General features: G+C 48.1%; 1 protein-coding gene across 9 annotated transcripts in view; it reads left to right on the top strand.

Annotated features, from left to right (window-relative positions):
- The first annotated feature begins 1,389 nt into the window (after positions 1-1,389).
- Positions 1,390-26,194, top strand: part of EMSY (EMSY transcriptional repressor, BRCA2 interacting) — a 46,396-nt gene continuing 21,591 nt past the window's right edge. For 5 of the 9 annotated variants that reach the window (XR_014168019.1, XM_081909566.1, XM_081909564.1 and 2 more), the window contains exons 1-14: positions 1,390-1,541; positions 9,451-9,559; positions 10,870-10,969; positions 12,582-12,656; positions 14,083-14,264; positions 15,708-15,860; positions 16,865-17,124; positions 18,373-18,667; positions 21,388-21,699; positions 22,016-22,165; positions 23,111-23,284; positions 24,554-24,589; positions 25,153-25,289; positions 26,019-26,192. Coding sequence is in view for 8 of the 9 variants with exons in the window: in XM_081909566.1 (XP_081765692.1) it covers positions 9,490-9,559; positions 10,870-10,969; positions 12,582-12,656; positions 14,083-14,264; positions 15,708-15,860; positions 16,865-17,124; positions 18,373-18,667; positions 21,388-21,699; positions 22,016-22,165; positions 23,111-23,284; positions 24,554-24,589; positions 25,153-25,289; positions 26,019-26,192 (2,118 nt within the window). In the remaining variant the exon portion in view is untranslated. Of the gene's footprint in view, positions 1,542-8,183; positions 8,314-9,450; positions 9,560-10,869; positions 10,970-12,581; positions 12,657-14,082; positions 14,265-15,707; positions 15,861-16,864; positions 17,125-18,372; positions 18,668-21,387; positions 21,700-22,015; positions 22,166-23,110; positions 23,285-24,553; positions 24,590-25,152; positions 25,290-26,018; positions 26,193-26,194 lie in introns of all 9 variants that reach the window. The other 4 variants (XM_081909568.1, XM_081909567.1, XM_081909563.1 and 1 more) reach the window with 2 other exon arrangements.

Here is a 26,194-nt window from a genome sequence, read left to right as displayed (position 1 = left end):
CTATGGTGCTGGAGGAGACTCAAGAGTCCCATGGACTGCAAGAAGATCAAACCTATCCATTCTGAAGGAAATCAGCCCTGAGTGCTCACTGGAAGGACAGATCCTGAAGCTGAGGCTCCAATACTTTGGACACCTCATGAGAAGAGAAGACTCCCTGGAAAAGACCCTGATGTTGGGAAAGATGGAGGCCACAAGGAGAAGGGGACGACAGAGGACGGGATGGTTGGGCAGTGTTCTCGAAGCTACCAGCATGAGTTTGACCAAACTGAGGGAGGCAGTGGAAGACAGGAGTGCCTGGCGTGCTCTGGTCCAGGCGGTCACGAAGAGTCGGACACAACTAAACGACTAAACAACAACAGCACACTGCACATGAGTCTGACATGACTAAACGACTTTTCCAGGGAGTCTTCTCTTCTCATGAGGTGGCCAAAGTATCGGAGCCTCAGCTTCAGGATCTGTCCTTCCAGTGAGCGCTCAGGGCTGATTTCCTTAGGAATGGATAAGTTTGATCTTCTTGCTCTCAAGAGGGACTCTCAAGAGTCTCCTCCAGCACCATATTTCAAAAGCATCAATTCTTCGACGATCAGCCTTCTTTATGGTCCAGCTCTCACTTCCATACATCACTACTGGGAAAACCATAACTTTAACAATACCGACCTTTGTCGGCAAGGTGATGTCTCTACTTTTTAACATGTTGCCTAGGTTTGTCATTGCTTTTCTCCCAAGAAGCAGGCGTCTTTTAATTTCATGGCTGCTGTCACCATCTGCAGTGATCATGGAGCCCAAGAAAGTAAAATCTCTCACTGCCTCCATTTCCCCCCCTTCTATTTGCCAGGAGGTGATGGCACAACACAAAACACTGTTGCTGCATGTAGGTTTTATTTTATTTGTTTTTTATCTTATATTTTGGAAATGTACAACAGTGATCTTTTCCTTTATTTTTTTTTTGGGGGGGCAAGAGAGTGGGGCCCTAAGCTATATCTTGTTTAGCTTATACGTACACCCGGCACCGCGTTCGACTGTGGAACAGCTCGCCACTGGAGGTGGTGGTGGAGGACCCTCCTTCCTTGGAGGTTTCCAAAGCAGAGGTTGGATGGCCATCCTGCCACGGATGATCTTAGCCGAGACCCCCGCATTGGTAGGAGGTGGGGGGGGCTGGACTAGATGCCCCCGGGGGTCCCCTTCCAGCTCCACGACTCTATGATTTCCCAACCCCCCCCCCTCCTCTTCGCCCGCCCTCAGCCAAAGCGCTGCGCTGGGGAGCCGGAAGCGCTTCATTGATTCCAACCCGCCGGCGTTCGAAGCCAAGGCTCGAGAAAACTACACCCCCCAGAATGCCTCGGGCGCCGGCCTCCTTTCCCCACCCCTCCCTTCTGCGCGTGCCTCCCGCGCCTGCGCGCGGCGGCCTTTTCTGCCCGCCATCTTGGCTCCCTTCAGCTGGCGCCGACGCCAAACAAACCCGCCGCCTCAGACGCCGAAGGTGCCCGCCGAGCTCGGGCGGCGCGGGAGGACCTATGGTTTCCCCGGGGGAGGAGCGGCAGGTGGGTCTCCCGGGGAGGAGGAAGAGGAGGAGGTGGGAATTGAGGGGGGGGGGGAGGGAAGAGAGCGAGGAAGAAGAGGAGGAAGAGCAAGACCCTCCTCTTCCTCCTCCTTTGAAAGGGGGGAAGGGCAGGCCTGTCGCAGGGAGTTCCTCAGGTCTCTCCTTCCCTGCTTGGCTCTCCTCACGCTTCTGAGTTTTATTGGCGTAAACTTGGGAGAAAAGCTATTTTTCGCTTACAGCATCTCTTCTTATTTTTTTCTGGCGGGGTGGTGGGAGACAAAATAATTATTATTATTATTATTCGTCGCCCTTTCCCTTCCCTCCAACCCCAGTGGGATAATAGGCAGCTCCCTGTTATCTCAGGGAGATTTGCTTTCCCTTCTTGTGTGTGAAATAAAGGATCGCCTCCCTCCTTCCATTCCACCCCCAGTTTGAATGGGAGCTGATTTGCCTCAGTTCCAGGACTGGTTGTGGCGGCTCCTCTGCAAGCCTCTCTTCATCCCCCTCCTTCCCTTGTCTCTCTTTTTTGTGTGTGTGGGAGAAATAATGGCTGGCCTGCCTGCCTGCCTGCCTGCCTGCCTGCCTGCCTGCCTGCCTGCCTGCCTCCCTCCCTCCCTCCCTCCCTCCCTCCCTCCCTCCTTCCTTCCTTCCTTCCTTCCTTCCTTCCTTCCTTCCTTCCTTCCTTCCTTCCTTCCTTCCTTCCTTCCACCTTTTTGCATCTACATCTCCCGCTGTTTCCAGGTGGATGGAGCTCCCTTCCTACATCGAAGGAGTTCGTTACCCTCAGTTATATAGGACCGCTCCTTTTCCGCCTGGCTCTCTTCAACCCCCCCCCCCCCAATATTTGGGAAGAAGAGAAAATAGGGATACAATCACCATCGCCCCTTTTTCCTTTCCATCTCTTTTATCTACTACTCCACCCCCCACTGATTGGCTGCGTTAATATTTTATTTCATTTCCCCTCCCCCTTGAATTTTTTGGGGTGTGGGTGTGCTAATGGGGCACAGAAGAGAATATATGTGGGTTATCCGTAATTTCCTCATTCCTGCCTCCCACCCTCTGCTTTCGGGGGAGAGTCAAAAAAGACGGAGAACTGTAATTTTTCCTATCTGCCCTCCTCCTTTCTCCGTTTCCAGCTGTTCGATTTGACTGATGTTCTCTACCTCTCGAAGTCTCTCCCTCCCCAAATCGCCTTCTTTTCCATATCATGTAATATTTGTGTATATTGTTGTTTGGCGTAGCCTCTCATTGGATTCCACCGCTGATTGGTTGGTGCCTGGTTCTCATTTATGTGCGTTTGGGCTCTTGCTACCTTTGCTCTCCCTTCCTCCCAGCTTCCTTTTCCTCTTCCTTGATTTTGGATTATTTCTCCTCCTTCCCCATGTGTCTCCCTTCCCCATAAAAAAAAAGTGGGGTGGTGGGGAGTAATTTGGAGCTGTGACTGTTACATTTCTCCCTGCCTTTCTCCTCTTCAGCCTCCGCATCTGATGATCTTTACATGCATTCCTTTTCCCCAGCCCTTTCCCTTCATATATATATATATATATATATATATATATATATATATATGCTTTCGTAGATTTTCACGGGTACAGGAATGCAGGTTTTGGTGTCCTCGGGTGTCTTCCCGTGTAAAAGTTGGACTTTTACACGGGAAGACACCCGAGGACACCAAAACCTGCATATATATATATATATATATATATATATATTCATTCATTCACACACACCTTTGTGTGGGGTGCAATAAGGAAATAACTGCCCCCCCCTTGTTTAGCACTCCTTGGTAGGTGCTACTTTGCATGCCTGTCTCCCTCTTCCCCAATTCATCTCTGTGGTTTTTATCTTGTTTTAAGGGCAGGAAAGAAAGAGCGTTTCTGTGTCCCATCTCCCTCCTCCTTGCCCGCCGTTTGATTGATTTGCTTAGCTGCTTTTTCTGTTCCTGCTTCTGATTCTCTTCCCTTTCCTCCAAGGGGTTCTTGCCAAGTGGACCCATTTCTTTCTTTCCCACCAGATATTCCTCTGTGGCACCCCCTCCTCCCTGCCCCCTTTTCCGGCCTGTCTTCTCTGGGGTCTGCTTTTGTTGGCCCCTTTCCTTCTCCCCTTAATCCTCATTGTCCACCATTGCAAATAGTAGTGGGTAGTTAGTCTGTTGCCGAATGAAATATGCCCCTTTTCCCCGCTTTGACAGATTCATTCTCAATGTGGCAGCCCATTTTGAACCCTTTTCCTCACCAAGCCTGCAGCCTTGAGTTTGCCTACTTGTGAGGAAGTTGTGTTGCTCTTGGTTGATTTGACTCTTAAGTAAAATAGGATCTGGTTCTGCACGAATCAGCAGCGTGCACGCACAAATTCAGTGATTCATTTTCCATCTTGGGCGTCAGTTTTTATGGCCATCAAGTTTTAATGCTCCAGCGGCCAGTTCCTACGTAGTACGATGGACCCACCAGGCCAGGGATGGAAAACTTGTGGTCCTCCAGATGTTATTGGCCTGCAGCTTCCATATTTCCTGACCCTTGACCTTCCAGGCAGGGCCTGATGGAAGTTGTAGTTCGGCAACATCAATCAGATGGCACATTTCCTGTCCTGCATGTACAGTTTGTGCGTTCCTCTTCTCTTCAAAGTTTTTTTTGTTTTGTTTTATTTCCTGTTTCTGTCCAGAACAGAACATGTATAAATTTGGGGTAGGGAAGAGTGGCAAACTCTTCTGAGATCCTTCAATTAAAAGTATTAATTAGGCTGCAATCCAGACCACACTTACCAGAGAGTAAGTCCTGCTGAACTCAGATGGGCTTAATGTTTGATATGCACAGAATTGCACTGTTTGTTAACTAATTGGTATTCAGAGAAAGTAAGCTGGAATCTTTGAGGCTTGGAATTAAGGACACACAGTTACCGTCCTTTTCCATGTATAAAACCATTTTTTTACTTTAAAATTATGTGAAAAACTGTTTGTCATCTTATACACGGGGCAATCTCCCCCCTATTTTCTTAAACTGGAGTCCCTAAATTGGAGTCTTATACATGGGGGTGCCTTATACATGGAAAAATATGGTAATTTTTGACACTTGCTTTGGCTCTGGTTTATTACTTTTTAAAAAATGGGAAGAAGAAACGGCAAATACGAAAGCTGACCTTTTCTTCTCTGCACAAGTAGCGTCTTGTTCATTAAGTCATCTCTTCCTTCCACGTGTCATAAAGAAGGTTTTGATAACAGGCAAATGTATTCAAGTTTAATTGCTCAACTAGTTAAGATGTAGCTGATCTGTTTTAAAATCAAAATCCTTAGATCGGTTGACAAACCAGTTTGGCGTCACCTGCTTTCCTGGTGGTAACTGTTTTTGCGCTGCCAAATCCAGAACGTTTATCTGTGACCTGAGGGCCTTGCTGCCAGTGTGTGGGTGTGGATATGCTGTTTAGATAGCTCCAGGGGGGCTAGTAAGGCCGAACTAACCATTAATTCATTGCTTTGTGGAGGAGGGCCCCAGCCAGGTTTGCAGTGGCTTAATGAGGACTGTGATTGTGCTATGTTAGTATCAAAAGGTAAGGTGTATGGGGTTTCAGGGGAGGGGGAGTATCTCTGGTGGGGGGCATGTTGTGCTTCTCAGGGGTACCTTGTCCACCTTTGGTCCCCACCCCGCACTCAGCCTCCACCTGTGGCTCTTAGAGTAATAATAATAATAATAATAATAATAATAATAATTTATTATTTATACCCCACCCATCTGGCTGAGTTTCCCCAACCACTCTGGGCAGCTTCCAACTGAATATTAAAAACAACACAGCATCAGACATTAAAAACTTCCCTAAACAGGGCCTCCTTCAGTTGTCTTTTAAAAGTAAAATAGTTATTTATTGCCTTGACATCTGCTGGGAGGGCGCTCCACAGGGCAGGCGCCACTACCAAGAAGGCCCTCTGCCTGGTTCCCTGTAACCTCACTTCTCGCAGCAAGGGAACCACCAAAAAGCCCTTGGTGCTGGACCTCAATGTCCAGGCTGGATGATGGGGGTGGAGACGCTCCTTCAGGTATACAGGACCAAGGCCGTTTAGAAGCTGTTAGCATGTGACATCGGCCACACCATGGTAAATAGATTTGACTGACCAGCTAAACCAGGTGAGGGTAGCTGATGGGTGTCAAACCCTTGGTATGTTGGGGACTTCCCCCGCATGTGGAGACAGGCTCTGGCAGATCGAGCGGGCGAGGCCAGTAATGGGTCCAGTTGTCAGAAGGCAGTTTCTGCATGTTCTGTAGAGCAGGGGTAGTCAACCTTTTTATACCTACAGCCCACTAATGCATCTGTCTTGATGGTAAAATTTCCTTTCCGCTCACCAGTGCTCAATGGAAGGAGGATTCAGCTTGTGTCGTAGAACCCCCTACCGCCCACCTAGGATCCTGAAATGCTCACTAGTGGGCGGTAGGGACCAGGTTGACAAGCCCTTCTGTAGAGGGAAGTGAGGGGCAGATGGGGCTTGTCTTCTTTTCTTACCCCAGCAAATTATTTGTCAAAATTACAAATACCTAAATACAGATGGTCATTTACCCTCGCTAGATTCAATGTGCTGCCATCTGCCTTACTGCAGGGGAGATTCAAGGGTAAACCATACGCGGAACGAGTCTGCCCCTGCGGCTTGATGGAGGTAAAAACTGTGTCTCATGCCTTGTTATGCTGCCGTTTCTACGGGGATATACGCTCGTTATTTATTGCCCCTGCTATGCAAAAATCTCCAAATGAATCCGAACTTCAATGTCTAAAATCCCTGGTAGAGGACAAGGATCCTGAGATCACGTTGAGGGTAGCCAAATTCTGTGCGATTGCCATAAAACTTAGGGAACAAGCTGCGCTATCATAATGATTAAGGCCTTAAATGATAATTTTAGTTTATATGTTAGTGACTAAGTTTTAATTTATATATTTTTTAACTGTTGCTATATCTGTAGTGTCCCTGTTATACCTAATTGCAAATTCAAATGTACCCCTATTGTGTTTTATGACTTCCTTGATATTGTATGTGGGCTGGAACTGATCTGTGACCGAAATAATAAAATTCAATTCCCTTTCCGCCCACCAGTGCTCGATGGAAGGAGGATTCAGCTTGTGTCGTAGAACCCCCTACCGCCCACCTAGAATCCTGAAACGCTCACTAGTGGGCGGTAGGGACCAGGTTGACAACCCCTGCTGTAGAGGGGAGTGAGGGGCAGATGGGGCTTGTCTTCCTGGGAAGGGAGCCCATCTTGGAGAAGGAAGGAAAGCTCTGATCCTAAACCTCTTCTGTGTTGCGGGATATCTTCAGGAGAAGAAGGCTAAGGAGTAAAAACCCTACACAAATTGGGGGTGGAGTCCCTAGGATGGTTGGATGGTACTTGTACTCCTCCTTCTGGCAACCCCGGCTGCCAAGCTGGTGCCTAACGAATGGCTTGCCTTTCTTTTGGACCACATCAGCGAGTCCGAGAGGGGTGCCCTGCCATCTGGGCAGTCCAGGACCTCCATAACACAGTGCCCAGGCTTGCGCCCTAATGCCCGATTTTCAGCTGTGTTTGTATTGTATTTCGCCTCTATTGATGCATTCTATTTTTATATCTCGTGTGCTGCCTCGGGTCTGCTGTCTTAATAAAATTAATGAACAGATCCTTCCCTGCCATGAGACACTTGGCACTGGCTTTCCTCAGAGTTTTGTAGGGCAACAGTCCTGCTGTCGTTGTGTGTCCTGCAGACAGTCGTGTTAGGAGGGAACTTGTCCATAGGGGGAGACTAGGTTGCTGCTGTATCTGGAAGCCAAAGTCCTAGGGGGAGCGGTTGAAAGAGCTGGGCATGGTTTTCATCTGGAGAACAAAAGTTTAAGGGGAGATCTGGGCAAGAGGTCTTACCTGGAGGACCAGAAGGTGAAGCAAACTTGTTGCTCCAGACCAGACCAAATGGGTGGAAGATCGCAGGGAATCTGATTTTGGCTAAGCATTAGGGGGAACCTGCTAATGGTATGAACTATTCAGCTGTGGAACGGTCATCTTCAGGAGGCGATGGGCTCTTTTTCACTTGCGGTTTTGAACCAGGCAGCAGGTTGGTGACAATCTGCCAAGGATGCCGCAGTTGCAGACTTCTGCCGTGAGCCAGGGCTTTGGGCTAGATGGCCTTAGATGACCTTTCCAGCTCTTACCATTCAGCATCGGTCCTGTTGCTGGCATTTCCTTCCTATACTCCAGTGGCTAGTTTTGTGAGGGGTTTTTTTCTTTTTCTTTTGCCGTCTCTGGGGTCCATGAAAGATGAGCGGACGTGAGATGGGTCTCTTTGCTTCCACAACACTTTGGGAGTCTGGTGCCACGTAAAACAGGTCTCTTAGGTTGACCCAACCTAAAGCACCATTGGAGCACCATTTCAAAAACAGCAATAGTCTCATCACCTCCATTTTCTCTCTCCTTGTTATATATGCCTTTAATTTCCTCTTAAGAAATATTATAACTCCCTAGTTCTCTCCCCCTCCCACCCCGCCTGAGTTTTGAGATAAAAGGCAGGCAAGGCCTGTTAAATCTCCTGCATCTCATTTGCACCAGTGTTTTATTTGCTTAACATTGTTGGCTGTAAATAATTGATTGTTTGGGGATTTGATTTCTTAATTGGTTTAGAATTGAGTCTTTTGGTGTTTCAGAGCAGCCCAGTTTTTCACTTCTGGTAAACTAATGCACCCTGCTGTTCCTGCTCCAATCTGACCCTTCTGACCTCCCGCCTCCGATTGAGCAGAAATAAGCATGATGATGGTACATGAACAAGAAGCAATGGTATATATATTTTCTACATGAAGTGTCTGTGTGGGATTTAAAGGAAAGTAAATTAGGGACATGTGACCCTGCACAACAAATCGGGACTGCAACTGCCATAATCACCACCTCCTGATCTGGGGCTGATGGAAGTTTGAGGCCCACTGATTTGCCATTCTGGCTTTACAATCTAATCTAATATATAATATAACCAACCCAATGAAAAGCTCTAAAGTAAAGAGACAAACGATCCTGCCCTCCTGCTCTACGTAAATCCATTATTTTTTGTTTAGTTTGTTTTAATTTGCTGCATTAATTTTTAATACTTCGTATTTATTTATTTTAAACAGTACACTTCTTGTTTTTACTGCTGTGCTAGCTGCCTTGGGAAAATAAACATAGGTTGAAGGCACAGCATTTAAACTGCACAAATGGATAAATCTCAGTACAAAGGACGGATCACAATTTTGGTTTGTGGGTGTAGCAGCCGTTTGTGCCCTGAGCTTTTGACTTGATTTCCTCCTCTCATGTGCTCCAGTCCCCTTCCTGGCTTGTGACCTGGTGTAGCATAGAGGCTCATAGACTGAGCCATGAATTATGAAGTCCCAGTTCAGATCTTGCATCTATCATGAATTCACATGGCGGCTTAGTCAAGCCAATTTCGCTCTGTCTCTTTCTCTCTGCATCTCTGCCTCTGTCTTCCTATCTGCAGTTTGGAGGATAATGAAAGTGACTTACTTTACGTCTGTGCCCATTCCTGGATAGAGAGAGAATCCGGCCACAGTTGTCTATATATTGGTAACTGAGCTAGGCGGACCAATGGTCTGTCCCAGTATAAGGCCAACTTCCTGTGTTCTCTAACTCAAGTTTTTATGGAACATACCCCTTTCGAGGTGGTTCCACAGTCCCAGAGAGTCTACACAGGCCAGATTTCTGCAGCCCACTTCCTTCTGGTCCCAACATGCCCTTGGGGAAAGCGAGGCAGAGAGACCCTTTACCTTTGTGCACCAGGGACTTTGTTAACCACTGTTAAATTCTTCAAACTTTGGTCCCCCCTCCAAGTGGCACAGGCGCCTGGTATTGCTTTGGTGGGTTAGCGTTTGGAAGCCTGCAACATCAGCCTGCTTTTCTCTTCCTTTGATTTGTGTCCATTTGCAGGGAGGCTGAGCTCCGTGGGAGCTAACCGACCGGGGAAGAATGCCTGTGGTGTGGCCGACCCTGCTGGATCTCAGCAGGGATGAATGCAAAAGGATCCTTCGCAAACTCGGTATGCCTACGGGGCTCTTTGCTGGGGGGGGGGGAGGTCCTCTTTTTTACACTTCTTTACAGTCTCCTGACGCTAGCTACACATGTGTGAATGAGATCTGGGTCCCCAAGATGGACTGTAGGAATGAAGGGACCTTCTAGGGTAATGCTAGAGGACCCCCAAAAATGGGTTTCATCTTCATCAATGTCAGTACAGTGGTACCTCCAGCTCCAGACACTTCAGGTTACAGACCTCAGTAACCCAGAAATAGTGCCTCAAGTTAAGAACTTTGCTTCAGGATGAGAACAGAAATTGTGTGACGGCGGCAGCGGGAGGCCCCATTAGCTAAAGTGGTGCTTCAGGTTAAGAACAGTTTCAGGTTGAGAAGGGACCTCCAGAACAAATTAAGTTCTTAACCCGAGGTACTACTGTAGTTAAGTCTCTGTCTCATCAGGGACTTTTCCCTGTGCTAGCTGACACTATGTTAAGCAGCAAAGGTTTGAGGGTTGTTGTACGTTTCCGAGCACAATTCAAAGTGTTGGGGCTGACCTTTAAAGCCCTAAACGGCCTCCGTCCAGTATACCTGAAGGAGCGTCTCCACTCCCATCGTTCTGCCCGGACACTGAAGTCCAGCGCCGAGGGCCTTCTGGCGGTTCCCTCCCTGCGAGAAGCCAAGTTACAGGGAACCAGGCAGAGGGCCTTCTCGGTAGTGGCACCCGCCCTGTGGAATGCCCTCCCACCAGATGTCAAAGAGAAAAATAACTACCAAACTTTTAGAAGACATCTGAAGGCAGCTTTTAATGTTTAATAGGTTATCGTATTTTAGTGTTTTGTTGGAAGCTGCCCAGAGTGGCTGGGGAAACCCAGCCAGATGGGCGGGGTATAAATAATATATTATTATTAGTAGCAGTAGTATTGTCTCCTTTTTGGTTGTTATGTTGTGTTAGTGACAGTATGTGAGCATGCGGTGGAAATTTTCCCACTGCTGTATTTTCCCTTCATTAAAGGTTTCCTGTCATAAGTTGGACAGCCACTTATCAGGGATGCTGGAGATCACTGGTAGTGAACCTATGGCCCTGCAGATGTTGGGGGACTCCTTCATCCCCGACCAGCATGACCAGTGGTTAGAGGCAATGGGAATCATAGGGTGGTAATACCTTGAGGGCCATAGGCTCCCCCCTGATGTTGCAGAGGCAGATTTTTCCGCACGTGGTTAGACTAGAGGGCTTTTGAGGTCCCTTACAACTCTATGATTCTGTGATCTTTTTATTGATCTCTCTTCCCCCTTCCCATGTATTGCTCACTTTTAATCTTTCTCCTTTCTTTTATAGAATTGGAGGCATATGCCGGTGTCATCAGTGCCTTGCGCGCTCAGGGGGATCTCACAAAGGAAAAGAAAGACATCCTTGGAGAACTCTCCAAAGTGCTTAGGTAGATGGAACATACTCATTTGTGCCCTGCCCATTCAATCCCACAGGGAGTGGCTTGCAATACAGCAAAGTACTACAAACCTTAAATGCTTGCAACCCATTAATTCATTCAAGTTTAAAAGCTGCAACGAACAGCACCAAAAAATAAGCACATATATCTAACAGCCAACGGACTGGCAGAATAACTTAGTTTGCACTGGATTGCTGTTATTTTCAATAGAAGGTAGCAGAGAATTCCGCAGAACAAGCGCCATCACCAAAAAGGCCCTGCTATTCTTTTCTTTCCTATTTATTGATACAGTGCCTGACTTGCCGTATGCCGTATGAAAGCTTCTCTTTATTAAATGTAGAACCTCCCCTTTAAGTAATATATAGCGTGGCTTGCACAATGGTCAATTAAAATAGCATCATAAAATAACACACCACAGGAAAAAACAAAAACAGCAGCCAGTGGAGCACAAAGCCAATTCAGGGCAAAATGTTTTTTAGAATATGTTAAATGCAGCTGTCTGCTCCCAGTGGGTACCGTCTTTGTTGCTGACCTTGAGAAAATTAAACATGACCATCAGTTACAATATAAAGGAAGACAGTGTCCGTTAAGGATGGTGAATCCTTGGCAAACCATGGTGTCTATTTATTTCCCAAACGCAGTCAGCAGTATCCAGTGGTTCTGTCAGTGCAAGGATTTATGCTTCTGCAGCGATAATTTCTCGCCCTCCTTTCCCCATGTGCACCCTGTGCCCTTTCCAGATCTGCTCCAGAGGGTTGGCGGAAACCCCAGAACAGATTTGGGGGTGCAAGCAGAAATCTTTACATTGACGGAATGCGGTATTTTGCACTACGTTGGATACTATCCACTCTCTGGCTGTTGATGCGTCCCAAAGGCAATGGCTGGTTGTTGATGACGATGGAAAATTGCAGAAGTCCATTTGAGGAGAAAGGGACCAATGTGGTGTAGTGGTTAAGAGCGGTAGTCATGTAATCTGGGGAACCGGGTTCGCGTCTCCGCTCCTCCACATGCAGCTGCTGGGTGACCTTGGGCCAGTCACACTTCTGTGAAGTCTCTCAGCCCCACTCACCTCAGAGAGTGTTTGTTGTGGGGGAGGAAGGGAAAGGAGAATGTTAGCCGCTTTGAGACTCCTGAAGGGGAGTGAAAGGCGGGATATCAAATCCAAACTCTTCTTCTTCTTCTTCTTCTTCTTCTACTCGAGAAGACTAGATGGGGAATAAAAACTCGGTCTTGATAAAGGTCCACAAAATGCATAGACTCAAATGCATTTTCAGAACTCCAGTTGAGCAAACTCAGGGAAGCTCTTTTGCTGAAGAAGGATGACTTCCAAGTTGGCCACAGAGACCCTTGGGCTATTGAATGTTAGGTTTGTTCCGCTCGTTATTTTTGTGCAGAGACAAGCTTGTTTGTCTGACGAAACAGAAGGGCATTGGGGGACGATATATATCGCATTGAAGTCTGGACAGTTGAACCAGTCTCTGCTGGCAAGGCTAATTAAGCTCCATTATAGCATTGCTTTTGACAGCTATCCATTTCACTTTGATTTTTAAGGCCTTCAAAGCCTTCTGGCTTCTGTGTCTAACACTTCGGTGTCTTTCAACAGCATTTCAACAGAAAGGCATCGAGCTGAAGTTCGAAGGGCTGTCAATGATGAGCGATTGACGACGATTGCTCACAAGTAAGGAGGGGGACGTATTATAATCCCTTTAAGTCTTTTTCTTAATTAAGAAATGCAAACTATTAAGTGATATACAAATGTCTGAGATGAACAAATAGAATACCACCTTTGGTTTTCAGAAGTTAAACCTGCATCCGTGCATGAACAGGTAATATCACAAAAATAACACTGCATATTTGGGATTTGGAAAGAATGAGTTGCTATGCCATTGCTTTATTTGTTTGTTTTTATAAGCCTTGTTTTCATATAAAATATCACAAGGTGTAACAGTATTACAATTTTAAAAAAAGGCAGTCACACCTGTGAGAGCTGGTGGACGAGGAATCTTTGGTTCAAAAGGCCCATCTGAATAATAGTTTTTAGAAGGTGTCTGAAAATGAGCAAGGATGGTTCCTGCTGAACCTCTAGTGGCAAGGAGTTTCGCAGACCCAGGGCTTGCTACACTATAGGCTCGGCCCCTGGTAAAAGCCAACTGAACCTCAGGAGCAGGTTTTGGGAGGGGTGAGAACATAAGCTAAATTCATATAGGTATGTCCTTCCAGAATGAGGTCTGAGTGATAGGCGGTGACTTTTTTTAGAGGTGAAATGATTGAGAACTGTCATTAGCATTAGCATTGCTTGGCTCTACCGCTGGTTAACTCCAATGGGCCAGTTTTTCTGCAAGAACACTGCTTCTGGTTCTTTCAAACCTACTCCCAATTAATAAAAAGGGACAGCTCTAGATGTCTCTTTTCAGTGTATTTTGCCCCGTGATAATTGACACTTGCAATCTGCTAAACAGTACACTTTTAAACTATGGTGTATTCGCTGAAGTACATGGACTAGGACCCAGGACATTTGGACTTGATCAATTCCCTCTCGGAATATCTCAAAAAAAAAAAAAAAAAAAGCGCTCAGCACCTGTGACTTGATCCTTTTAACCGGAAAAGCGAGGGACCTTCCACATGCAAAACAGGTGCCTTGCAGCTGAGCTATGGACCCTTCCCATCCCATGAAATGACCATATTCTGAATAAGCCCATTGGTCTCTTTCACCCAGTAAATTATACTTTGACCTCTCACCAAGGTTTCGGTCAGAGGCCTTGCTAATGGAGATCATAGCTGTCAACATTTCCCTCTCCTTGCGAGGAATCTTATTCGGAATAAGGGAATTTCCCTTAAAAAAGGGGAAACGTTGACAGCTGTGATGGAGATCCAATTTGAGCAGAAGGTTCTAGGATCAGGGACTGTCAACAAAGTGTGTGCTCTACCCAGTAGCTAGATGTTTTCCATTTCTGGGCGAATTTACAGTCCACCCCACCTGGCGGTGGATTCGGGGAGGTTCACGGCACCTGTCTGGAGAGAGATTTTCTGGTTTGAAAGACCTGTTTAGGAATGGGAGAATGACTTGGAACGGACAGTTTACAGACCTGCGTGTTTCTCCTTAGTATGTCCGGGCCCAACAGCTCTTCTGAGTGGTCGATTGAAGGCCGTCGCCTCATCCCTCTGATGCCCCGGCTGGTTCCCCAAACCGCTTTCACCGTCACGGCAAACGCTGTTGCCAACGCGGCGCTCCAGCACAACGCAGCTCTCCCTTCCCCAGCAGAGACAGGAAGCAAAGAAGGTGAGGGTAGGTGGCCTTCCTCTCTTTCAGATATTGGGAATGGGAGAAGGACGCTCTTAATGCCTCGAAAGGGACACTGTGCTTAGGCCTTCACCCGGGGATGCGGAACCTCACTTCCTCAAGCTGTTGCTGGGATACAGGCCCCAGCAACCCTGATGATGGCCTCTGAGAACATCAGAGAAGCCTGCTGGATCAAACTAATGGCCCATCTCATTCGGCTTCCTGTTCTCACAAATGCCTGTGGGAAATCCACAAGTTTCCAGCAACCGGGCATTCATTGCTGCCTCCAGCTGTGAAGGCAGGGCAGAGCCCTCATGTCTAGCAGCCATCAATAGCCCTCTCCTCCAGAAATTTGTCTCGCCAGATTAGTGCATGCTCTAGTTATCTCCCGCTTGGACTACTGCAATGCGCCTACGTGGGGCTACCTTTGAAGGTGACTCGGAAACTGCAATTAATCCAGAATGTGGCAGCTAGACTGGTGACTGGGAGCGGCCCCCGAGACCATATAACACCGGTCCTGAAAGATCTTCATTGGCTCCCAGTACGTTTCCAAGCACAATTCAAAGTGTTGGTGCTGACCTTGAAAGCCCTAAACGGCCTCGGTCCTCATCCAGCCCGGACACTGAGGTCCAGTGCCGAGGGCCTTCTGGCGGTTCCCTCACTGCGAGAAGTGAGGTTACAGGGAACCAGGAAGAGAGCCTTCTTGGTAGTGGCGCCTGCCCTGTGGAACGCCCTCCCAGCAGATGTCAAGGCAATAAACACCTATTTTACTTTTAAAAGACAACCGAAGGCGGCCCTGTTTAGGAAAGTTTTTAATGTTTGATGCTGTATTGTTTTTAATATTCAGTTGGAAGCTGCCCAGAGTGGCTGGGGAAACCCAGCCCGATGGGCGGGGTATAAATAATATTATGATGATGATGATGATGATGATGATGATTATCATTATCATTATCATTATTATTATTATTTTGTCTAATCCTCCTTTAAAGCCTTCGTAACCATCACTGCCTCCTGTGGGGCTGATGGGAGCTGGACTCTCGATCCTTAAACCTTTGACACCTATATCAGGGCCCCTCTTACCACTTGTATAGAAGGCCCCAGCCTTGACCCAACTGCGCTGGCTGCCAATTATTTTCCGGGCCCAATTCGAAGTGGTAGTTTTGACCTGCATGTAAACGGCTCAGGACTGCCTATCCCCATATGATCCAACCTGGACCCTGTGATCATCATCTCAGGCCCTTTATTGTGTGCTTGCTCCCGAAGACGGGTGGCCGTATCCTTGAGCCAGTCACTGCCTCTCAGCCTAACATACCTCACAGGGTTATTGTGGAGGCAGACTGTGTATTCCACCTCTCGCCCCTTGGAGTGTAGGCTGGATATGAATGAAGTAGACAGATGAAAACGCTTCGGTTTACGCATCATCCTATTCTTCTCTCTCACTCTCTTCAGTGGTGGTTTGCTATTCCTACACAAGCACCACCTCAACCCCGACGTCCACTCCAGTCCCGAGCGGCAGCGTCGCGACCGTGAAATCCCCCAGGCCCGCCAGCCCGGCTTCCAACGTCGTCGTCTTGCCAAGTGGGAGCGCCGTTTACGTCAAGAGTAAGTGACACCAAGGAAAAGGAGGGCCAGCCTCCTCCAGAGGCAGATGAGGTCTTGAGCATGGCTTGGGGGTTCTTTGATTTTGAATGTCATATGCCAGGCCTTCCCCACCACTGCTCACAATGTCCTGCAAACCTTGGTAGCTGCCCTTTGGGCTTGGCAAAAATGAATGGATGGATGTAATAATGTGTTTGAAACAGCCAGCAGTTTGAGCTGTGTAAATGGGTAGATTCAGAGAAGCTGGTTGGTAAGCATTGGTCAGTCTCCTGGTCAGTGGTGCAGCCAAAGTCCAGGGCCCCGCAGCTCGGGTGTGTGTGGGTGTCTCCAAATGACCACCTAGAGAGTAGCAGGGGTTTTTTTTTAAAAAAATATTTTTTTATTGAGTTTTCCATTTTAACAACCAAATCACATTAAACATTCCAAATTATACATATACATTTCAAATAATCCTAATATTCTGCCGAATTATAATTTTTTTTGCTAGGGCTTCCCATGCTTCAAGTTCGGGAGGACTCTGATCATCTCATATCTCTGCTGCTTTTAATAGTCATTTCTAATTGTCCCTTTAATTCTTTCTGTCGTTTTCCTTCTTTCGCTGTCTCCAAGTTGTTTCCACAAGCGAGCTGAAGTAGAATGATACGTTTCTGTGTGGATTTAATTGTATGATACCCCTCTGTCCATGCAACATCTCCTCACACTGTTGGCATTTCTGCCGAATCCATCCAAAAGGCTTTTCGCTGCTGGCAGCCGCCATTTTCTCTCAGTTTTCCCAGACCGATTGCACCAAACATTAGCCTTTCCAGGGGAGATTTACCAAATCGAACTGGAAATGCAAATATAGTGACATATTAAGAGCTCACCCGTCCCCCTAGAGATTAGCAGTTGATGAGGTCAGTGGTCAACAGGTTGTGTCTTGGCATGTGGACCAGCTTGGGCTGGGGAGGTTTGAGCAGTGCTCTGGGTGCATCAGTGCTACCAGACTGAGGCGTCTCTCTCGTTGGCAGGCGTGAGCTGCTCAGATGACGACGAGAAGCCCCGCAAACGGCGCCGCACCAACTCCTCCAGCTCCTCCCCAGTCCTCCTGAAGGAGGTCCCCAAGGCCGCCACGCCGGTCACCAAGACCATCACGGTGCCTGTCAGCGGCAGCCCCAAGATGAACAGCATCATGCAGAGCATAGCCAACTCCTTGCCGCCCCACATGTCCCCTGTGAAGATCACCTTCACGAAGCCGTCGACACAGACGACCAACACCACAACCCAGAAGGTGGGTAGGGATGCTCAGTATGTGCGGCTGAGAGCGAGAGGTTTCTTTAGCCTACAGCAGGCACCCCCAAACTCAGCTCTCCAATAAAACCCCCAAACTCAGCCCTCACAAACTGTTTATTGTAATATATGGATAGACAACTTGAGGATCTTTACAATTTTATAACATGCAGCTAGAAATATGTGTTGAGAAACCAGAGAAAGGAGCTGAGGGAAGTCTGGGGGTGGGGTGGGAGGTTGGGTTTTTTTTGTTGAGGGGGGTGGGGGGGGGAAATGGAGGGAAATAATAATCATGTGGATGATGTATTTTTGATAAAACGATTGTGTTGAAATTTCCAATAAAACAATTGGGACTACAACTCCCATCATCCCTAGCTAACAGGACCAGTGGTCAGGGATGATGGGAATTGTAGTCCCAAAACATCTGGAGGGCTGAGTTTGGGGGTGCCTGGTCTACAGTCCCTGTGCAATACCAGCCACTGTGAAATTGAGGAGCATATATTTCTGACAGGTGACTCTTCAGAGCTACCTGCTGTCACCATTTTGGCTTTCCCAGTCTGGGAAAGAATAGCGGGGGCCAGCCAATCAGAAGTGTGAGGAGCTCCAGTAAGTTTGCCACTCGCATTGCAGTACGCTCACAAATGTGGGGAGGCTGTTTCACCCCGAAACCGGGGTAGAGGCTCAGCCCAGTCCCAGTCTACAGACTGGAAACTGCTATTGACACCACCCTGCAACACCAGTTCTGTTTAATTGTCTGCGTTTTTTCTCCCTGAGTTCCTCTGTTATGTGCTGATGTCTTCTCCCTTCAGTAAAACCCCATCCACCACATTTCAAAAGATGCTGCCTGTAGACCAGCACACGTTTGGTCCCACAAATAGGGCAGAGTTAGAGGCTGCCAACTCCCCTAACAGCCTGTCTCATAGGGTGGCTGTGCAGGGAAATGAGATAGCCTTGTCTGCGGATGCAACCTCAAGAGCTGCTCCCAAGAGAAATGGCAGGCTGTAAGTAAGTTTTAGTGAACCTCAAGCCTCATCCACGTTTTGGAGGTTGTCATTCAATCGCATATTGATAAGTGAATGCAATAATAACCAGTCAGTTTGGGCTACACGATTTATTGTCACAGAGCCAGTTAAGAGCGATGGCAGCGTTACCCTTACTCCGAATGGACAAACACTCCTTTTGGGAGCAGCGAGGGGCTGTCGGCACAAGGGGCGGTGATCGAAACCTTTTTGTGTGCTCTCTTTTCCAGGTGATCATAGTCACCACGTCTCCCAGCTCCACCTTTGTCCCCAACATCCTCTCCAAGTCTCACAACTACGCGGCCGTCACCAAGCTCGTCCCGACATCGGTCATTGCCTCCACCACCCAGAAGCAGCCGGTGGTCATCACCGCTTCCCAGTCCTCTTTGGTTAGCAGCTCCACCAGCACCTCTACCAGCGCCTCCACCGGGGGCTGCTCCACCCTTTCCTCCGCTCCCAGCACGGTCGCTGTGACCACCGTGGTCTCCTCGACGCCCTCCGTGGTTATGTCCACAGTTGCACAGGGTGAGACGTTGGCTTTGCATGGGGAAGGTTCTGAGATTGCGACACCCACTGCCTTGGGTGAAAAGAGAGGTGCAGCTGAAAACTGCGTGCTACATCTCATTAGGGTCTTCCAGGCTTTCTTTGTGTGCTGCACTTACCGTCTTTCCCCGAAAGTACCGTATTTTTCGCTCCATAAGGCACACCGGACCATAGAGCGCACCTAGTTTTTTGGGGGGTGGGGTGGGGGAATCAAGAGAAAAAATCTTATTTCCCCCTCCCAGCCCCATTGAGCAAAGAAGCCAAGACAGCAAGCGGGATCCATCCGGCTGGCTGTCTCGGCTTCCTCTTTAGTCGCGTGCAACCTCTCCAGGCGGGAGAGGCTGCACGTGGCTTTGGCAGAAGCCAAGACAGCGAGCGGGATAGATCCCGCTCGCTGTCTTGGCTTCATTTTTAGCCGCGGTGCTGGGGCGGGGGAAGCCCAAGCTTCCCCCAACCCCAGCCCCCAGAACAGGTCTGGGAGCAGCGGCAAGGTTGTGAAGCCTTTGGAGCGCAGCGCGAGTTCCTGCTGCGCTCCAAAGGCTTCAGACAGCTATTCCTGAAGCCCGGAGAGCGAGAGAGATGCTCACCGACCCCTCTCACTCTCCAGGCTTCAGCGAAAGCAACGCATAGCCTCCGGAGTGCGGAGGGAGCGCTCCCTCTGCGCTTTGGGGGATTTGCGTTGCTATCACTAAAGCCAAGGAGCCTGCATTCGCTCCATAGGACACACGCATATTTCCCCTTAATTTTTGGAGGGGAAAAAGTGCATCCTATAGAGCGAAAAATACGGTAAGACATCCCCCGAGAATAAGACCTACTTCCAGTTTTGCCTCTCACTGTAATATAAGGCATCCCCCGAAAATAAGACCTCCCCGATAATAAGGCCTTCTCCGAACATAAGGCCTCCCAGGAATATAAGGCCCCCGAAACCACCTTAAGGCGTCTAACTCCTCTGGACCATAGCGGTGGGCGCCACCACGCAGCTCACTGATTGGCTACAGCGCAGCCAGAGCTGTTCAGGCAGTTCGAGGTCTCTTTAAATCAGAGAGCCCGTGCCGCCGCCAGGACATCCTACCGCCTGCTTCTTGCTCTGCCCTGATGGAGTCTGGCTGACTCACAATTAGACAATAAATGTGTACCGTATTCTTCTTCGTGGAAAAATAAGACATCCCCTGAAAATAAGACCTAGCGCATCTTTGGGAGCAAAAATTAATATAAGACACTGTCTTATTTTGGGGGAAACAGGGTATGATGAGTTCTACTTACTATTGTTGGTAATGGGGCAGTTAGAGGCAACCCCACTTTCAGTGGTGCAAAAATCCTGGGGCAGTAAACTGCTTCATTTGCACTCTGCACATGTCCCATGACTTCCTGCTGTTGCAGCAATGGTCAAGTGCCATGCTAGGTGCTGTATTCTTTCCAGTTGCATTTTTATTACTTCTTTTGTTTCTTCCATATTCTAATCTGCAATACGTTAAAAAAAACAACATAAGAAATAGAGGAAGTGATGAAAATGCAACTGTAGGCGACGACAGTTACATACGTCTAGTCGACATGCGACCACCTCCATGTGCATCGCTACAACCTGGAAGTGGCCGGGAATAGGGAAAAAAATGGCTTATGCGTGTTCTACCATCGCATGCTGTGACCTGGAATGTAATCCCCATGCAAATTGGGGGTTGCCTGTATAAATGGGTGCTGGATGCAACGGGTGGGATGTCTTCAGCCACAAACCCCCAGACATGCTGCGGGCCACGCGAATGAAACTCAGTGGCTGCAGTTTGGGAAGCCTCGGCCCAGTATACCTGAAGGAGTGTCTCCACTCCCATCGTTCGGCCCGGACACTGAGGTCCAGCTCCGAGGGCCTTCTTGCGGTTCCCTCAGTGCGAGAAGTGAGGTTGCAGGGAACCAGGCAGAGGGCCTTCTTGGTGGTGGTGCCCACCCTGTGGAACTGTTGGTTTCTATTTCCCTCACTGAGCAGCAACTGCAGTCACAAGACATTGTTTTGCATTCCACAGTCAGAGTTACTGTTGGATTCCCACGGGAATGGGAGACTGGATGTGACGTACACTGGTTTCCTGTTTTTCTCTGTTCTCTTGGAAACAAAGAACACAGAGAGAACAGAGAAACACTCTCCCATCAGATGTCAAGGAAATAAACAACTATCTGATTTTTAGAAGACATCTGAAGCCAACCCTGTTTAGGGAAGCTTTTAATGTTTGCTGTTTTATCATGTTTTAAATATTGTGTTGGGAGCTGCCCAGAGTGGCTGGGGAAACCCAGCCAGATGTGTGGGGTATAAATAAATTATTATTATTATTACTACTACTACTACTACTACTACAGTGGTACCTCTGGATGTGAACGGGATCCGTTCTGGAGCCCTGTTCACATCATGAGCAGAACGCAACCCGTGTCTGCGCGGGTCGCGATTTGCCGCGCATGTGCGTGACGTCATTCTAAGCGTCTGCGCATGTGCAAGCGGCGAAACCTGGAAGTAACCCATTCCGTTACTTCCGGGTGGCCGCGGGACGCAACCTGAAAAGATTTGACCCGAAGCGACTAACCCAGGGTTTGACTGTATTATTATTACTTGGGTCATGTGAACTCAGTGTGGGAGTGGGCCTTGGCTGTGACTCAGAGGTTGGTAATGATACAAAACAAAGGAGAAAGCACCAAATGCTTGCCTTCCTCCTCTCTTCAAGGAGTCTGCACATCGGCCATTAAAGTCGCAGCGGCCCGGTTGCCTTCGCCCAAGACCCTGGTGGGGGCGCCGACCCAGATCCTGACACCGTTTCCTAAACAGCAGCAGCAGCAACAACAACAACAGCCGTCTCCCAAGCAGCAGCTTCAGCAAGCCCAGCCGCAGCAGCAGCTAACCCAGGCTTCCCCCGTTGCCGCCCAGCAGCAGCAACAACAGCAACAGCCTTCCCAGCAGCAGCAGCCAGGCCTGCACCCCCAGCAGTCTCCCCTTCCGCCAGGCATCAAGCCCACCATCCAGATCAAGCAGGAATCAGGTACTGATCAATGGGTTGCTCCAAGCGTTAACCCACTACCACCATGTCAGGGATTGAGGGAATGAACCTGTGCTGCCAATTCTCGTAGTAGACCAGTATAAAGTAAGCAGCACATAAGCGGCGCACAAAACGCTACCAAACCATTCTACGTTCTAAATCTCATATTAATAATCCAAAAATTGAGAGAGCTATGTACAAGATTCACCACAGAAGCCACAAACAGAAAACTCTGTCTTTCTGTAGCTATCTTGCCTTCCTTTTTAATGTTTGCTGCTTACGTCCACCTCCCACTCGTGATGCCTCTTTTCTTTCCTAGGGGTCAAAATAATCACCCAGCAAGTGCAGCCCAGCAAAATCCTCCCCAAGCCAGTCACAGCAACTTTGCCCAGCAGTAGCAATTCCCCTATTATGGTGGTGAGCAGTAATGGGACCATCATGACAACCAAACTGGTCACAGCCCCTGCTGGTGAGTGATTCTTTCCTATGCTCTGTAGAGGGTGGAAAGCATTTTAAACTTGGGAAATAAGCTTAAATGGTGATGTACCTAGGGCACAGTGAAGACGATTGTACAGTACAGATTGTTTGACATATTTGAATCGTTTTTAGCCTACTTACATGAGAATACAAGTAAGTTTGTGTACTAAAAAAAAAAAAATACTCCATTCTCTTTGTTATAATGTGGGGCCCACACTTTGTCAAATTAACATGTCGGAGACAAGAATTCCTACCTAGTCTTCTCCCTGACCTGCTGATTTTCAATTTCCAAAGACTTGTGTGTTTGTGTTGAGGGGCATTCAGTCCTGTGGAACAGCCAAGACACCTTTCCACTTGTACAGAATTTGCAAGGGGTGAGGATGATGATGATTATTAATTGAATTTATATAGCGCCCTATACCCGCAGCTCTCAAGGCAGTTCACAGAATAAACGTGAGCATATAACATGCACAGTTTTAGCCTTCTCCCTGGCATGCTGGTTTTCTGTGTGCAGGGATTTAGCATTTGCGGAGAGGGACATTGAAGTGCTGTGATCCCATGTCTGGCTCGCCGCGACCTTAGGCTTGCCACCTGTCCGGGGTTGTGTGCTTATGTGCATGCGCACAGTTTTGGCAGTGTTCACCTCCCATTGGTGTCTGTTCATTTAAAACATCTGTACCCTTGCTCTTCAGCCAAAAAGGCTCCCGGAGCGGCTTGGATACAATCAAAACAAGGCCGTCGCTCCCCACAGGCTTGCAGTCTAAAAAGCACAACACACAAGGGGAAAGCGACGGCGGGAGGAGAAGAATCGAAACTCAGGCACCACTTTCTGAACAGCGGCTCATAAAATGGCTGAGCTCTGATTCTCAGCTCGCGGTGTCGGTTCCTCTCGCTGATGCCTCTGCTGTCTTCCTTTCCCTTCTCCCCTTTGAACCAGGGACTCAGGCGACCTACACTCGTCCGACGGTCAGCCCGTCCATTGGGACACGCATGACTGGCACGCCGGGCGCCGCCACTTACGTCAAAACCACCAGCGGCAGCATCATCACGGTCGTCCCCAAATCGCTTGCTACGCTGGGAGGCAAGATAATCAGCAGCAATATCGTCTCTGGTAGGTAGGCCTGTGTCCCGACAACCGCAGGGACCAGATGGGTCAGTTGGAGTCAGTGGAACTTTGGCTGGGTTGTCTGTGTGTTGCTGCTGTATGTTTGAACAGTGGGCTCCAGCAGTAGGCTGCAAGAAGGAATTATCATTATAATTACTGATAAATTATATTTATATGCTGCCCTATGCCCGCAGGTCTCAGGGCAGTTCACAAGGTAAAATTACAATATAAAAACGCAAAATACGCAATCAAAACAGAAACAGGTGAATAAACCACACACACTCCAACACATAAGATAGAGTTATATAGATATCGATAGATCGTCCCAGGATGGAAAGATAGAGGAATTCCAGGGAAAGTACCTGTTAGGAAATGGGACTTGTCACTGGTCAGAAACTAGACTTAAATATACGATATACGATACGATATACGATATCTTTATTGTCATTTTCCTATGCAGAACAATGAAATTGAAAAACTACATAAAACATTCAAAACCACCTAAAAACTCTAAATCCTAGATCCTGGGGTTATTATTACTCAGATTTGATGAGGGAAGTCACAATGTTACAAATAAGGACTTATTAAAAATTTTACCGTCAGCACGCTTGACAATAGCTAGAAGGTGGAAAGATTTAGGAGACAACTTGCTGTCTGAATAGTACCAGCAAACTTGAACATTGCATTGAGGGGGAAACTGACGCAATAGGTGAAGTACAAGGAAAAGTTTAAGAATGACAAAGAAAAGCTGCAAGCCACGTTTATTAAATACATAGCACAAAAGGAATGTAACTGCCCACCGCTGCCAGCAAGTGACCTACTCTGAAATACGATTGTTTACAGTGTCGTCTTTGTTTACAAAGAAGGAGAATTCCAGTCATAAGTAAAGAAGAGCAAATGTATCACAGTACGTCAGAGACTTAACCAATGCTCTTGACTATATGTTACTCGTACATTTATGATGATATACGCTGTCTTGTTTTTGTTGCAAAAGAAAATGCATTTTTAAAAAATAAAAATGGAGGAAGCCTTTCCCTGCTTCCTGTGTGAATCAGCAAGAAATCTTTGCAGTAACGGCAGTCGCTGGCACACGCATGGAAACTCCATTTTTCTTTGTAGTCGAAAAGACAAATGAATGCTGATCTGTAACAGTGGCATATTTTTAGTCTGTTTGTATTTTAATTCAAACACCCCCTACCCCTGGAAGCTGGCAATGTTCTGAGCAAATACCACTGCATGTAGACCAAGATGTTGTATTTTTGCTTTTTTTGAAAGGTAACTCCTTGATGAAGACCTATTTCCAACAAAAAGGTACCCAAAACTTGCAGTGCTCTAGAAACCTTTGCATGATTCCCCAGCCCCCTCCAAGATGTGTCACAGCACCCCTCACCCTGTGACTTTGCTGGTGTTTTACCAATGAGAAGCTGCAAAGCCACATGAGACGACACGGTCTCCTGTTTTTAACTGAGATCTGCTCTGGCAGGTAAAAAACTGCTTTTCCGGTCAGTTTTTCCAGTTGGACCTGACCTGATATGAGGTTGTGCCCCTGGCCTAGCAAACTGTCCCCTTCCTGGGGTCCCTGTGCCCTCTGGTGCAAACTCTGGAAGTCTGGCAGCTATAGCTCCCCAGTGACTGCTGGCCAGCTTAGCTCCCTCCATTGCATTGAGTGGGGAAGTGGTTATGGGTCCCCCTGCCTGGAATAGAGAGAAGGGAGTGTCATTGGTGTTTTCTTGTACTTGGTGCCCCCTAAATGGTGCTTGGATGAGGCCGTTTTAAATTGTAATGCCCTGGGGGAATCGCAGCAGTACTGGGCCAAGCACTGCTGCTTCTAACCGAACCTCCTTTCTATTTCCCCTCCCACTCGGGCAACCAAGGAACTACGACCAAAATCACAACCATCCCCGTGACGTCCAAGCCCAACGTGATAGTCGTGCAGAAGACGACGGGGAAAGGAACCACCATCCAAGGGCTTCCGGGCAAAAACGTGGTCACGACGTTGCTAAATGCAGGGGTAAGAGAGAGGGAGTGTGATTATCGCTATTTCATCATCATCATCAATACCCGCTGCCTTGCGGAAGAGGCCTTTGGGAGAAGAAAAGGCTAAAGAGTAGACCCTCCTTCTGGCAACTCCTGCAGCCAAGCTGGTGCCAAATGTATTACTCAGATGGTCCATCCTTAAGTTTTGTGTATAGTTTGCTCTCCACTAAGCATGCAGTAGGGAAGCGGGTGTCGCTGTGGGTTAAACCACAGAGCCTAGGACTTGCCGATCAGAAGGTTGGCAGTTCGAATCCCCACGACGGGGTGAGCTCCCGTTGCTCGGTCCCTGCTCCTGCCCACCCAGCAGTTTGAAAGCACGTCAAAGTGCAAGTAGATAAATAGGTACCGCTCTGGCGGGAAGGTAAACGGCGTTTCCGTGCGCTGCTCTGGTTCACCAGAAGCAGCTTAGTCATGCTGGCCACATGACTTGGAAGCTGTACGCCGGCTCCCTCGGCCACTAAAGCGAGATGAGCGCCGCAACCCCAGAGTCGGCCATGACTGGACCTAATGGTCAGGGGTCCCTTTACCTTTAAGCATGCAGTTACAGGGCTTTTAACCCTTTGCATTGCATAGGGGGAAATTGCTTGGTCCCATGCAGGTGGAGTATGAGAGGAGAGCCAGTGAGTTAAGTCACATAATGGGTGTGATTTTTTAATTTTCTGGCCTAGTCTCACCAAGGCAAACCTGCAAGTTTTTTCCTCAGGGAGAGAAAACGATCCAAGCGGTGCCAGCTGGAGCGAAGCCAGCCATCATCACTGCCACCAGGCCCATTACCAAAATGATCGTCACGCAGCCAAAAGGGATCGGGTCTGCCGTCCAGCCAGCTACCAAAATCATCCCGACCAAAATTGTTTATGGGCAGCAGGGTAAAACGCAGGT

The sequence above is a fragment of the Podarcis melisellensis genome, assembly GCF_964234715.1.
Source record: "Podarcis melisellensis genome assembly, chromosome: 4".
NCBI classification, from domain to species: domain Eukaryota; kingdom Metazoa; phylum Chordata; class Lepidosauria; order Squamata; family Lacertidae; genus Podarcis; species Podarcis melisellensis.
The sequence above is the reverse complement of the archived record's forward strand: the minus strand, read 5'-3'. Positions and strand labels throughout refer to the sequence as shown.